Source organism: Patella vulgata, chromosome 2 (genome assembly GCF_932274485.2).
Source record: "Patella vulgata chromosome 2, xgPatVulg1.2, whole genome shotgun sequence".
Classification (NCBI taxonomy): Eukaryota; Metazoa; Mollusca; class Gastropoda; family Patellidae; genus Patella; species Patella vulgata.
In genome coordinates, this window is record NC_065880.2 from 33465597 (window position 1) to 33481548 (window position 15952).

Consider the following 15952-nt stretch of genomic DNA (forward strand, 5'->3'; position numbering starts at 1 on the left):
TTAGGTAATGTTGTTAATTTGACCTACGTTAATATTTAGGTCGTGTTGTTCATGTGACCACCTGTCGAGGTATTATAATATCTTACCCAGCATTTTCAGCCTACAGCATGTCTTTCTCCGATTCACTCCGAATGGAAATGAGTAGATTTGGTGTAAAAGTGGTTATTGTGGAACCTGGTAATTATGGTGGAGCTACTGGTTTGTGGGACGAAGAAAATGTAAGAAAAAAAATGATCGATTTGTTATTAAAGGGGGATAACAAGCTAATGACGACTGAGTGCATATTGAGGTGCCGAATAAAACTCTGCAAGAGTCGCAGTCCCTAGATTCTCAGTCCTAAAATAAACCGGACTGCTTTCCCAAGTTTCAAGAAATCCATGGGCATAAACATCCCTTTTTGCAATGAGAAAGATCGACCAATTGATTGTGCGAGTATAATGTGTGTAGTATGGGCTGTACCTAATAATAGATGCACTAGATGGACTTACTGATATTACTGGCATTACTGGTTCTCTCCATTGTGTACTTCCTGGGGTTGACTATTCTTTGATGCAGGATCTGTCACTGCATGTTTCGTCGTGCCAAACCGTTTATATATGACCTTTTCTTGGTCCCTTTTGGATGGCCGAATGGTTAGCACGTGCGCGCTATGTTTGATGCAACTGGCGGGGTTTCGATTTCCCGGTTGTACGTGACAAGGGAATAGAGTCGCCTGTCCACCTCATTCATTTTTTCTCCAGGTCCTCCGGTTTCCTCCAACTACTAAAGACCCCTACGCGCAAGCGAATTATTGAAATAAAATTGAACCATGTGTTAGTCCCGAAATGACCTAGTTTGTGTCGAGTGGATGTTCTCTCTCTCTCTCTCTCTCTCTCTCTCGCATTTTCTGGATTTTTTTCGCTAAACAGACCAGGTGATAAATGTAGACGCTTGAGTGTTTAGAAATTGGCATAAGATACTAAGTTCAAATTGTAAAACCAGTATTATAGTATAATATTAGACAAACCTTTAGTAATTATTTTCCCAAAACAACCTGATTTTGATTAGGTATTACCATAAACTAAGATATAACAAAACTGTATCCTTCAAAATTCTTAAAGGGGTAGACCGATGATTATTAACAAGGTTTTCATAAATCTTAATTATATTGATAAATAATCCCCTCTGTAACACAAGCAAAAGTTTTTGTAAGCGAGAAATTAATTTTTATTAACGTCGGAAGTGATGTAGATCGCTCAACTGAAAAACAGTAGAATCCGTCCTGACAGTCCTAATGCTTCACACCCAATTTGAAAGACAATCAGTTAAAAACTGTAGCATTTTTACAATGTTTATTGGTGGAAAAGGTAGGTGGGGCGTGTAATCTCGGAACAGAAGGTTGTGGAACGCTGAAAATCGATAGGGTTCGTCATCTCATGAACTCAATGCTTTACACCGAAATTTGTTTTAAAAAAACATAGCCTCTATCATGTTCACAAGCCAATTGCTGACGGACGGACCAACGGACTAACAGATTCTACGCCACACTGAAATGTTGGCGTATACAAAAAAGATGGAAACTAAATATCATTTTTAATATATTTAAAATTATAAATTATATATAACAATAAATAACAGAAATAAGATGAAACATTATAGTAGGATTATTTTTTTTTTAAAAAAAAGGATTAATATATTTCAACTTATAAATGTCGTAATTATAAATGACAATAAATTTATAACAGTATAGAAAACAAGTGCAATGTAAAGTGATTCCTCAAAAAATAACATATAGTAAATATAGTATTATAAATAAATACAGATGGGGGCTCCGGCCCTTTTCATTTGCTTATATTTTACTCAATACCTAATACTAAAACGGTGTTTCAGAAATACCCCACCAAGAATACAAAGCATATGAGATAATAAGATAATGAATACAATTTCTGAAGACAAAGAAATGGTTTTAAGATGACACCCCACACCTTAACCTTCAACAGACCACTGGTGTTTGATCTTAAAAGCACATAATGCCAAAAAAAACTCAATTAATGGCGGGACTTTGACGTTTATAGATATATCAATATTGATATCATTATAAAACGACAACATCCTGTCAACGGAGAATTAACAAAAGACATCTGGGATCTTAGGAAAGGTTGACCCAGTAACTCCGAAAGCCATGACGCAAAATCCGTGCTGGTGAGTGTTCACGGGCGAAGAGAACTGAACTACATCTATTTATTTTAAATTTTAAGGAATAGTAATCACTTTCATAGGGAAAGGTGAATGTCTAAATGGTAAAATTCCGTATGTATAGAGATGTTTTGAATTGAATTTTCATCGCCGCCATCTTTGATCGGTAGCGGAGACACCTGATGGGCCTAGTTTAAATACGACTGAATCCACACCGAAAGATTATCTAGCGTTGGTATGTTGATTTTCTTATGTTAAATAACAAGTCTGAGTATATATTTCGCGTGAATTAAGCCGTGAGAATTCTGGAATTTTAGCGAAAATAGAAATGACGCATCGGAACTTTAAAATAGATGCAAATGCGCCGAAAACCACATATTAATGTAACATAAATAATGTTACACAATTGACATGATTCAGGAAAATGTCACTTAACACCTTATCAGATTATGGCTCACAGATGGTCGATACTGGCACTGGTCTGACACGGCCAACAGCCATGTAGAAGTCATTAGTTACTACCCCTGGTCTGAGTTATGATGTAATAAAGGCATCTGCATAATCTCTTCGATGATCCTTTGTCTAGAAATGGATTATAAGCAGAATCAAATTGGGATTATTCAGTCAAGGCGAGAGCGCCAGAGTTAAGACCGGACAGGGGCTATGTAAGTTAGTTGGGAGTTGGCACCCAAGGCTGTCAAGCCAAGCTATTACCATAGTTCCCCCAACACAAGGCTATTACGGAGTCTTAAGTTTGGTACATGATATGTATCTTATGAAGGTTAAACCAGTGTTGTCATCCAGAACAAGATTCAAAGAAACAAAAGTATAACTATAGATTTAATTTCAGTTTTTTAAAACTGTTATTTTAATTTCTAATTATTTATGTTTGGTGAAATACGTTAATAGTCGAAATTGAATGGCAGTTCAATTTAAGGGTTAATCCAGTCATTTTGTTTTCTCTTTTGTTGATCATTGTACTATGTTCATTGTGTCTTACATATTGGAGCCAATATTTTCATGGTAAGATAACATCAATATTGATTGAAATAGACCAATAGTGAATTCTAATACGTGTTTTGAATGTAGAATGCCATGGGTAATACCGATTTTGAGCTACACGCCCTTAAAAGTTAGTTTCGACACTTCAGTTTTAAATTCAAATAGTTGGAATCTACTTTAAAATAGTGCAGTACAGATATAAGCCAGATTAATAGATTGGCAAGTAAACCACATAATTATAATCTGTTTGGTATCGAGGGGAAAAGATAGACGATTAAGAATGTAAGTTGTAGAAATAACGTAAAGTTATATACAATATATTATGTAATAATTAACTTATCACAGAATCTTTGATGTAACAAAAGCATAAATAGAGAAGTATTTTCTAAAGTCAGCTTTTCCAGCCCATGTCAATATATTGGTAGAATATGTTACAAAGATATGCTTTTATTTTTTAAGGGATTTGCAACACTTTTCCACGTGCCTAAAAAATACTTAAAGATGCCTTCCCATGTACAAACTGTGTGATTTGATGATATATTTGGACTAAAAACATATTCAAATTGATTAATCTACTAAAAGTGTCCTGTGCGTGCTCCATGGATGTTTTTCAGGGAATCCAGTATTTTTCTAGTAAGAGTGGGTGTCTTTACTTTCCATATATACCAAAATTATAGGAAGAAAAAAAACCCCGATAAATACTTTTGAGGGAATGTATCTTTAATGTATTTATACTCTAAGCTACCCACTCTCGATTCACCCTATCAAATATCCAGAAGTCTCATCAACATTTTTTGTCTAATCGATGAAGACAAAGTTTGATTGAGAGAACATAGACACAATCTAATTAAATATAGATCTATATTTCGTTTCGTTTTTTATACTTTCGATGGCCTACAACAAGTAAAATCGAAATTTTGAACTATAAAACGAAACGAAATTGGATCTATGTTTTAATCAGATTGACATAGACACGCCAAGATTTTCATATGCTAATTACTACGTGTTTTCAAGCGTGAGGTTAAAACAGAGCGTGACTAAAAAAAATAAATTAAATGTAGCAATTAAAGAGAATGTTTACTTAATGCAGTTTTTAAGACAGATCAGATTTCAAATATTAGAATATTTCTATATCAAAACAGACTGTCTCTTTGAAATGTAAGCAAAACGTATTTAATTTAAACCGCTAACATCTCACGCCTGTCTTAATTATCGATCAGACAAGTAAAAACTGAATCCAACTGATACATAGTATTCTGGCGAACAGTTATTATTTTTTTAGAATCGACAATAATAAGTGAGTTTTTACTGATAAACAATACGTCCCTTAATATTGGTGACAGGCTTTAGACTACGCACCGAGTTACTTCTGGATATCAAATACGGTATGTCATTTTCACCATCCTCACTGCCTTGTGGTTTACGATTATTTTCTTGTGCCAATCTCGCTGCAGTCATTACGTTCGTCATTCTTTGATTACCCTTCATATCTGAAATTTGTATTCATAATAAGTAACCCATATAATCCAACACCAGAATGAAATGAAACATGAAGTTAACACATGAACATGCAGGAAAGTTGTCATTAAAATTATCTCCAAATTGGGGCTAAAATTATTGGTTATATCGGTTATAATAAAGACGATTAGAAAATAGCAAAGTATAGGGTAAATAATCACTTGACGGTGATGTCAACAAACATTATGGGGTTAAGCGTCCTACTTTTCTGCACCAACCGGGATAAAGACGACAGGCATATATCATGCAGTGTGCTACGAGGGAAACTTTGCTTAATTCTTTTACGTGTACATTAACGTTGTTTTCGTCCTCACTTTTTCGTCCCATCCAATACACGCGCGACAAACGAATCTACAAGTATACTTTTGACATAAAAACTTTGTTAGCAATATCAAAAAGTATCAAACTTTTCTAATCATGACGAATTTGAACACATCTTTGCCTACTCCATTAGCAAAGCACATTGGTATCACTAAAACGATATCTGGGAATAACGAAACACGGACACAATACATAGAATAGCTTATGCATATGTATACTTACCCGGTTTTCGTCCAGTAAAAATACCCAGGAATGACTGCCAAACATAAGAAATCAATTCCATGTCTATGTCAGATTCGTTCGGTTCAGAACCCTGGGTCATAGCCATGACATCTAACATGATAGCGAGAAATATAGTTGTAAGTGTAAGTGTTACCATGACAACAAACAGGCAGAAATAGAGAATGGTTATCCACGTGTCCTGTATTTCGGCCCCAGTTTCTTTGAAATCGGGACTTCCTAGGATGGCCATAAATAAAGTCTCCAGACACGTAATAAAGCTGTAATATCGCTCTGATATACTACCAAAACATATAAGTCCCCAGAAACTGAAACTCGTTAGAACTGTGACGATATAAAAGGCCAGACCAGGCAATACTTTAGAACTGTTCTTCAGAACATTGTAAATTTTAGCGGTTCTTCTAGTATATCCAAGTGCTTTAATTAGGCGAACCGTTGCTATGGCTACCAAAAATCCAAGGAAGGCAACAAAAGTTCCATCCCATATAGCCACGTGATAGAAATTAACAAACTCTCGGTTATTATCGCGATATTTCTGTAACGCATCTGCGGTAAATCCTTCACGAACTGCATACAGAGCAATGGCTGCAATAGCTATTCCTATCATTATTAAATCTATGACTTGCCAAAACTGTTTAAAATATCTCAACTTCTGTTTCGCCATTTTGATGATGATAATTATTACGTTGATAACGATATAAACACAAAATGCTAACTCACAGAGGAGGACATAAGCGGCATGTGCACCTTCATGTTGACTTGGTCGGAAAGGGTAGATATTACTAAACGTGATAGTCCCGCCAGTTTCTGGAAATTCTGTCAACATGCTGACGTAAACAAATATATTTTTGTTGACGTTATAAAGTGTATATTCGAAAAATACAGCACGGGTGTTTCTGTCGATCCATTTTGAGTTGAATAATTCCTTGAGTGATTCAAAAGATATAAGCATATTGACGTCCAAATTAGCTATATACCCGCCACCACCGTACACGTTATGCTGACCTGCAATGGGGTAGCCCCAAATATCTAAAGCAGACGTAAACTTATATGCCTCGTAAGTCAAAGCTAGTTTCTCAAAATCGGGACAAGGAGTTGATGTCCAGCCCATACAATATGTATCAGTATCTTCTATTGGTAGTTGGTATCCAAGGATGCATTCAGTGTTACCAACATAAGGTATATCACATGTGGCTGAAATATAATTAAGGACGCCAAGTAAGTTCTGTATCCTGAATTTATATACACAAAGAAAAACGTATCACGACACCCCTATTTGAATATAGTGCTAATGTTTTATCGGATATCTTAGCTACTTTACGTTCTGGATGATATTCAATCTTCGTTAAATGCTTGGAGGAAACACTGGACCAGCCAAGAAAGACAAACTGAAGGTTAAGTATACGATTAAATGTGATTCTGTCGAGTTTAAAAATAGAGGCGGAAAATAAATGAAACTAAGGCCAAGCAACTAGGGCAGGTCAACAGGAAGGCATACAATGTAGTTCATTTCATTTTCTGTTCAAGTTATTCATAGATCCGTCAGAATAGCGAACGCAGTCAATACCTGATGTAGCCTCCGCCACCCTGGAATACCCATTTAACTCTCCTTCTGAATGAGAAGTTGGATCTGAGCCTGCGCTAGTCTGTCCCATTTCTGGCGTAGTGCCTTGGCCTGATCGTCGGATTTTAGCCCAATAATGCCTCAGATGTGCTTAATTGGATGTGATCTAGCGTTGTCGTCTATAAAGATTGACCTTTGTGAGAACAGGATGATTGTCAAAGTGGGGCACACAACTCTGTCATGCTCTCTCTCTTAGGTGCTGTTGGCCATTGAGATTACCTCTAACTATTGTCAGTGGAAGCTTACAGTCATATGAAAGGTAATCCCGTATCATGATAGAATCGCCGCCGAATAGAACCTGCTCTAGGATGTCCCTTTGTGCATTTGTCATGTACCTACGTCGCCATACACGTGCTCTAGTTTATCTTTTATTGCGAACAAGAAAAAGCGACTCTCATCCGACCAGCAAATTTTTCACCATAACGCCATGTTTCAATGATGACGTTCTTGGCACAATGCTAGTCATGCAGATTTGTAGCCACTTGACAACGGATGTCGTCGGACAGGTCTCATAGCGCCATATCCACCCAGAATGGGCAGATTATATGCGAATATTTCTGTGAAATAGGGGGTGTTCAACTAACCATTCCCTTTTCAACGTAGTGCTTGGCGCACAACGATAACGTCGCACGATTCTCAAGAGATGCGTCTTCTTTTGCAGACTTACTGTGAGGTCTATCCAAACGATGATGGTCCTTTACGTCATTGATGTTTTCGAAATAATCGACCCTTCTCCTTGTCCAATACATTCTTGGCTCAATGACAGACATTATGGTCTAAAGCACACACGTTAGACAACTTGACCACTCGACCACCCAACCCCCTTTTAGATTTTCTATTGATGTCAAAGTCCATTCTGTTTCTCAAACTATCTCTAAGTATTGGCGTTTGGAATGCCTAAAAACGAATACCACTTCTCATTTTATTTGTTAGATTTTCGTTTTATATTAGACTTGATGGTATCAGGTTATAGACCTTATACTTTAAAAATATTGTATAAAAACGTTTGCTCAGTAGAAATATTTTACATGTATATGAAAATAAATTCATATTATTGTTTCGAAAGAATGGCGTGATCAAGCCTGATTTTATCAAAATGTGGACAATACAGATTTGCCCAACTGTACGCGAACGTCAAAGGTAGCCACCAACTCCCGGTATTGACGCTGGATTAGATTTATGATAAATATGGTTCTTACTTTTCTTAGTTCTAACTTGTCGTAATCGTGGCGGACCAACTCTAAAATTATTGGTATCATACGAGAAGAGCCGTTGACTAGACACCATTCTATAACCTCGATAATCATCTTCAGTAAACAATGTTGGCAAAACTGTAGAATTCAACCAATCAAAGAAATGGGCAGCTTCGCCGATCTAAAATCAACAGAAAGATATCTCAGATAGTTAGTGTAATTATAATTAATGTAATCGGATAGAAAGGTTAATCATTAACAATCTAGAAATAGTTTACAATGCAATCTGTATCAGAAAACCAAATCATTTTTTTTAAGAAAAAAAAGGGAAAAAAAGGCCACAAATGCTTTTGAGATTTTACAAGTTCATTGGCTCATTGGATGAGAAGCAATCCCGGGTGCAGCGATAATTTTCCGTACCGCACAAGATTATGCGACGCTGTTTGAAACTACATGTATTTCTTAGAGAAACGTAAGCGAATATTGATTCAATTAGAATTAACATTCGGTATAAGAATTTAGAACTACTCACTTTTTCGTATGTTCTGTATGGTTTAGGTGGTTCCATAAAGTTATTTTGTACATATTGATGTAGAAGATAAGATTGTTGATCTCTGTTACTGTATGATATACTAAACAATATCCATAAGAAAACAGAATTAAAACACAACTCTTTAACCGATTGGTTCCTTCTCACATTTCGCACACGTTGAAGTTTCAGCCGTTGAAATTCTTCTTCTGAGTAAGGCATGGCAAATTTTAGTCTTCGCCGACCTGCAGAAATATACAAAATTATGAATGAGAGAATGAAATATGGTTTAACTTCCTAGTTTTATGTACTTACCAGGCTAATGAAGACGGGCATACGCCATACAATGTGCTCAATCTGATTAAAATACAGATCTATATTTCGTTTCGTTTTTTATATGTTTAGTGAGGTAAATCGAAATTTTGAACTATAAAAAACGAAACGAAATAGAATCCGTGTTTTAATCCGATTGACAATGGGAGAAATGTTGCTCAGACAGCAGTTGAATTCCAACTGTCAAGAATTCTTTTACGTGCACGCGGATAAGTACACGGGACCTTGTTTTTTTTGTCCCACCCAAACGACTAGGCGCTGCTCCTACAACGTTATGTAAGGTGAGTGTCTTGATGGAGCTAAGCAGACATAAGCTAATTGACTGGTCGAGACTTTATTACAGAATATTGCTTATTCTAATCTAAGTAGAGTAGAATATTCAAAGTTGGTGTAGATGTCCATTACATGAGCATCAGCTGCTTAAGCCAAGCACACATAAATAAGCAATTTGATTCATGGATGCGTTGGAACGCCATAATTAAGTCTGATTCTAATTGGGTGAGATTGATGTACCTTGGTGTATAGTTTCATTACATTTAGACCTTGACTAAGAATAAGTGAAGTCATAAGTAATTTGATTGCCCAATGACTTAATAATAAAATATAAATGTGCAAGTAATTAATGAATGTAATCTATTTATTCTCTGGGATTAAGGCAGGTGGACACCAGTCTCGCTATTTGCTTCTTATGTCATTAGTTAGATTTTTAGATAGATTGCGTGATGGCTTTATTGTATTAGTAACCCTACTTGATTCTTGGCGTAACGTACCTGCATTTGGTTGTCCTTTCTTGTTGGCCAGCAGCGTTATCTCTTTGAGATCATAGTGAGTAGGACTACTACTTTTAATGGCTTTAAGGAATAGAGAAAATACAACAGCCATAAATACCACCTGTAATAAAAGATTATAATGTTAATAATTCAATACAAGACAGAATTGAGATCAAAACTAACCAGTGGCGTACTGAGTTGTTGGTAGCGGGCGGCCACTGACCCCTATATAAGGGGGGGGGGCATCCAATCAAAGAGTGACATTAAAATAAGTTTTTAAAAAAATGTTAATATATGGCTGTTAATTCTGTCATAGAAGCTGTGCTTGTTAATTTCAATACAAAGGTGTATTTCATCTGTTTTTATTTCATCTCCCTTTCTGATATTTCTCGGTACTAGGCCCTATACATCAGTTTAGGAGTATTTCTCCCGACGTGTCCACGGATAAGTATTCCTACACACTTGAAAAACAATTTACCAATTGTTAGTCCCTGAATAACCCAGTTTGTGTTGAATGGACGTTATAGCTATGTTATCTACAGACACGTAAGCAGTAGCGTCCAATCAGAACTTTGCAACTCGATTATCACAGGTAGACATTTTTGCTTGAAAGCGCGAGACTTGGTATTCGCGACGATCGAGGAATCTGATAGGCTCACAAGCTGGGCTTGTACCCAATCGAAATTAGAGCCGAAATATGCAGGGTATTACCTGAAGGGCTTGATAAGATGTACGTAGTTAAAGCGAGATCAAGCCTTCTATTGAAGATACAACAATGTAGGCCACTAATATTTAGCTTTCTTAATTCCATAAAGATTTTTTTTTTTAAAAAAAAAGAAAAAAAAACATGCTTAGGACGTGACAAATAATTATTGATAAACACACCTTAAATGGATCGACAACCACCATAGACTGGAGAAAAGACAGAAAGAATGACGTCAGCCATTCTTCTGATAAACTCTTGCCCCATTCCATACTGAATAACATTAAGAAGAAAGCTGATACAAAGGCTGCTATAAATATGATAACCCAGGCTATATAGACACAGAAATGTGGCAAAACTCCTTCTTTATCATCAACTATATCTCTTACTACCAGAGCTTCTTCCAGTCTGTTACTGAATTCAATGTGTTCTTTGATCAACTTTGGTACCCAGTTCGGAGGATCTTTTGTAGTTCTCTTATCATTTAGTTTCAACTTGGCTTTTCTGAACAAAAGGATCATTAAGAATACAGGAATGGCCGTTATCAAGACACTGACGAACGATATGTACAACTGATTCAATGAAAATCGAATTGGTCCAAGTTCTATTTGGGATAGCTGTTGACGGTCTTTCTGATCTTTTCCCTCAAAAAACATGGCATTGGCTATCATGGTAAGCATGAGTAAGGCGTAACAGCACCCAATACGCTGTACTCTGTAAAAGTGACTCTTGACGGGTCTCAAAAACACCGACAACCATAAGTGATCATCCGTAACATGGCTTCTAGCGTGTTCATAAAACATAGTTTTAAAGTTATTAAAATTGATTCTTCCACTAACAGGCACCAGTCGTTCAATATGGCCGTCCTCAACAGATAACCAATCAGAACACATAAAATCATATCTGAGAAAAACAAATCAGAAATACACATAAAATAGTAGAATAGAATTAAACTTGGGCAATAAAACAAGGAAATCTATTGTTATGGCTTTTGGCAATCAAACCCCCTTTTTGTGCCTTCAACGTGCCTACATTTATATTTATGCAGTACATAGCGAATCATGACTCACAATAGTATGATACAATGTTTGGGAAATATTCCCCCTTTTCTTTTTTACTGAGTTGCAACCCTAATTATTAGTTTGTTTTACATTTTGAGTGACGTCGGTATCAGTACTATACAGGCCCGGGATTGTACAGCGAAGCGAACGCTTACGTCTAGCCTCCGGATCCATTCACTTGATCTGATAATGTGCGTTTTTTGTTTGTGATGTTTTTATATTGTGTCATGTCTGTAGGTTTGTCTTGTGTCATTGTTTGTGTGTAGTGCAGCCCCCTAGCACTTACTATATGAAGAAAATAACTGATGTATATTTGGTTTAAAGTGGCAAAAAATCTACACAAACCAAAACAGCCTAATATCTAGCTAATATCTAAATCACACAATTCATTACATCTTATATATAATTCATGCTTATAGATACCTAGCATTCACAAAATTGTAACACCGAGGAATATTTGAAGTTGAACGGTTGGCCTATCCGCTGATTTCTACTGTGACAATGATCATTGGATATTTTTGGTTCCTTCAACAATCAGCCAACATCCACCCGCTAGAAAATTTACGCCCCACAATCTAATTCCCGTAGGAACGAGACTATTCTGTATTTATTTGCTTGGGAAGTTCGCAAAGCTATAGAGTTTGCAATTTTTCTTTTTAGACTGAAGCTGGTCCCCGGATATTTTTTGTTTATATCTCTGAATGTCTGTATAGTTGGTCTTGTCTGCAGGTTTGTTTTATCGGTTTTTGTTTTACGTGTAGTGTGGTTATCCTGCACTTACTATCAGAATTGTTTATGGGCTTTTTATCTTTCTTTCATAGCTTGTATATAGTTACTAGCGGTTGATCTGGCGTAGTACGGGTATAGCCACGAACCAGAAGTAACATAACTCCGAAACCGGGAGTGGTGGGCCATCACCACCAGGCCTATGTCACTCTTCGGTTTGAGCTACCCCTCTAACCAAATGTCAGCCTCGGGACAGCCCTAGTGTAGCCGCCAATTCTAAACAAACAGACAGCGAGACAAACAAGCAAACGACAGCCGCAAATATTAGTATAGATTACAAAGTGTGTTAAGGTGTGTGAATTAAAACTGTCTTAATTGGCTGCTTCATATTTAGTATATCAAAATCAATGGATTTAATTGGAAGTGCGTGACCTGTTTTACATTTGAGTATTTTCTTTGGTTTAAATACCTGTCATTTGTTTGAATGTCATGGATTTCGATTCTACTCAGATACCAGGATGCATGTCGACCGTTTCCGGAATTGTCATGCCAAACCCTAAAACACTGAAGAGACCCCAGACTGGTTGGCACTGCCATTAAAAAATGCATTACACTTCCTGCTGAGAATTCCTAAAAATCAACAAGAGAATACATAAGTTAGGTCACAATGGATTCTATATCGATTGTTAACTAACTAGTTTGAATTATTTATGTCCACTAACGTAAGCGAATCTTTTTAAAATGTTCACACGTCTTGAAACCATCCACCATTAGTTAAATAATATGACTTTAGGGACTATACAAATAAATATAATGTAACTGAACAGATCGTTATCAAAAATCTTAAAATTGAAAAAGTATTATAAACAGCACTTTCATCAGTTTTTTTATTCATCAGTAAGAATTTTTAAGGACTTTAATGTCCTTAAAGGAGACTAAAAAATAACTGTTTCACTTTTAAACTTATTTACGCTCTTAGCGCAACGTGCTTTCCAGACCCGAACACATTACCAGTTAAAGTTCAAGACCAGAGGTTATTTGTTGGCGATTAGTTGTGTGGCAAAACTGCAGGCCGACAAATTGTCGGCGATAAAACTCAATAATAATTCGTTTGCACATGGTACGAGCGATCTGTTGAACAACATCGTTATGTAAATAATAAACGATATTAGCTTTTGATAAAACCAAAATGTCATCTTTCGAATAAATAGATATCTCAAATTTTCTACTGTATATTATGCATTAAAAACTGTGCTTACACTATTGCCAACAACAGTATATTCTCCTGGCTGTATTTCTGTGATCTATACGTTATTGCCCTGTAATGGCGTCCAGTAAGGTCGATTGTTTCTAAAAAATGTTTTGATGACAAGATCGCTACATTCGTATTACATCAAAATGGCACCCACCTTTCTGACACCATCTGTTAGGGTACGCACCCCACTGTCATCTCGTTCACCAGAGAGATTAAAACTGATATTAGATGTTGTACCCCCACCACGAACCAGACCAGTATAAACTGTTACTAGATAGAAATAACTGTCATCTTTATAATTATCAGCTAATACGGTTACACCCCACTGCAATAAATATATACATTATTTAATTCAAATGTACTTAAACATCTCTATAAGAAACAGTGTTACTTTTGCGATCAAATCCGATTATAAGAATTTGGTGTATTAGATTAGTTCTTGTGGACAAAATGTGACGTCTAATTTCGAGCAATTTCTAATCGTTTAAGGCGCCGTATCTGCGATGCTTCTATTCATACTATTATAGATTACTGCTACTGCGACTACTAGTACCATACTACGACTTAACGTCCGATTCGACACGAGGTGATATTGCAGAAAATACAGGGGATGGTGTTGTCAAGTGACATGGTTTCCAGTCAAGCTAGTAGGCCTACATGACAAGGAGTAGGTCGCCTTCCCAACCACGTGTTTTGGGTTTTTTTTTTTACGGTGATCTAGTTTTCTCCTATACTTCTAAAGATCTCTATGTGCAAGCGACTTGTTGAAGCAAAACTGCACCATATGTTAGTACCGAAATAACCTAATGCGTGTGCCAAGAGGACATACCGGGTATCTTATGATAATTTGTTTGTTAATAGAAACATATTTTGTTAATATTTGCTTGCTATAACTGATTATATAGTGAATCCGACTTATCGCCATACCAGATTGAATAAATACTTTGGGTACAATTTGTTATACATGTAATTTGTAGAAATAATGAAATAATACTTTACTTTGTAGAAGTGAGTTGAAATAAATTTAAAATGGCTTTAGTCTATTAGATAGAGAAATTAGATTCCGTTAAAAATTTTACAACCAGAACCTGGGTCTTACTTGAAGTTTATCTTGTCTATCCTTCCAATGACCCCAAATTCCAGCCAAAATGGCGATCAATGTAATAATAATAATAACTGCTAAAACTGCTGCCTGAGACTTGATGTCAAACTTGCTAAAGACTGTAGAGAAGTCAATAGAATTCGGTGGTACAAAGAATGAGCTTGCTGTTATTTCTTGATTTGTCGGATTTTGGCATAAACATGCTGTTCTGTTGTTACGAAGATCCATTTCGACCTGGAAACACAAATATTTAATATTTCAGGGGACTTTTAAAACTCACATATAAATTACTAAACTGAATTATACATGGTTTGTTAAAGTCTCTGATTGTTATTTGGGGGATTTTGAATACCGTGCAAACTACGGTATTGTGAATATTGACTCGCTAAAATGACGATCGCCAACTTTAACTGTTAGTTTGTATTATAATTAAGAAATGGTAAGTCTGTGACGTGTACCTCGCAATTACTAGGGTCCCAGTCCTGTTTTACACCATTCCACGAAGCGCAAGAAAACGACAGCAGACGAATCCAGTAAGGCACCTCTAAAGGGTTATCTGAATTGGGATTCCCGCCAAAGCTTGATTGCGTTTGATTGGTTGCTCGTTTCTTCCTGGTCACAGGATCAACTAAAACAGAAAAAAAGTATTTTATATAATTAAGGCTAAAGTCGTGTGTCGTCCGCAGGTTTGTGGTATAGGTTTTTTGTGTGTAGTGTGGTCCTCCTGTAGTTACTATTAGAGAAAGAATAACCATGTAACATGTTTCACGTAAAGATAGGGAGCCGTGGTAGGGCCCTTGCTCGCTAACCAGGATGTTTCCCATGTCTGTGGTGCAGAACAGAAACCCTGGCAAGGAATAGTGTCTACTCGTTGAGATGGTTAAAAAAAATGTCACGTGTACACAGTGGGCGTGCACGTAAAGAAATCCCGAGATTATAAATAAGAGAAAGCCCCAGAGCCGCTATCCGGGTAAAATCGTTAGCCCAGTCGGTGAAGATCAGTAGGACGTTAAACCTCATATCATTTCAAGTAAGGATAGCGTTAATAAAAATAACCTTTCTCTTACCTACCCGTCTTCATTAGCCCAGTTCGGAGCAAAACAGTAGGACGTTAAACCCCATTTCATTTCATTTCATTTCTCTTACCTAGGTACGGACGAAGACCAAGAAAACCTGCTCCTAAGCGTTTAAGTCCACCTGGTTTGATGCACCCATCCAGTTGTTCAACCCAATCATCGATAGTATCACTCAGGTGAGTAAAATCGTATTCAAAATCACTGGGAGGTATCTTGCTTCTCCAGAATGCCTCGTATTTAATCGTTGGTACCGTAGGTCGAATGGACACACAGAGATATTCAAATTTATGACGATAAACAAATCGCCAATAAAACATAAAAGAG

At 36.6% G+C, this 15952-nt stretch overlaps 1 protein-coding gene across 1 annotated transcript; it reads right to left on the bottom strand.

Annotated features, from left to right (window-relative positions):
* Window positions 1-4432: 4432 nt before the first annotated feature.
* Window positions 4433-14780, bottom strand: LOC126809570 (polycystic kidney disease protein 1-like 2). Its single transcript, XM_056099090.1, has 10 exons — window positions 14550-14780; window positions 13605-13775; window positions 12665-12825; window positions 10970-11311; window positions 10591-10822; window positions 9706-9826; window positions 8606-8847; window positions 8080-8254; window positions 5239-6450; window positions 4433-4667 (listed from the first exon to the last, which is right to left on the bottom strand). The coding sequence occupies exons 1-10, from the start codon at window positions 14778-14780 to the stop codon at window positions 4483-4485; spliced, it is 3072 nt and encodes a 1023-aa protein (XP_055955065.1). The 3' UTR covers window positions 4433-4482.
* Window positions 14781-15952: the final 1172 nt, after the last annotated feature.

What these genes read in the sequence shown, in the direction of transcription:
- LOC126809570 (XM_056099090.1), bottom strand. Translation starts at nt 14,780, where the DNA reads ATGGATCTTCGTAACAACAGAACAGCATGTTTATGCCAAAATCCGACA. An exon ending in TAACAGATGGTGTCAGAAAG is followed by an intron (nt 12,826 to 13,604) that starts GTGGGTGCCATT and finishes GTTGATTTTTAG; the next exon opens with GAATTCTCAGCAGGAAGTGT. An exon ending in TTTTACTGGACGAAAACCGG is followed by an intron (nt 4,668 to 5,238) that starts GTAAGTATACAT and finishes TACAAATTTCAG; the next exon opens with ATATGAAGGGTAATCAAAGA.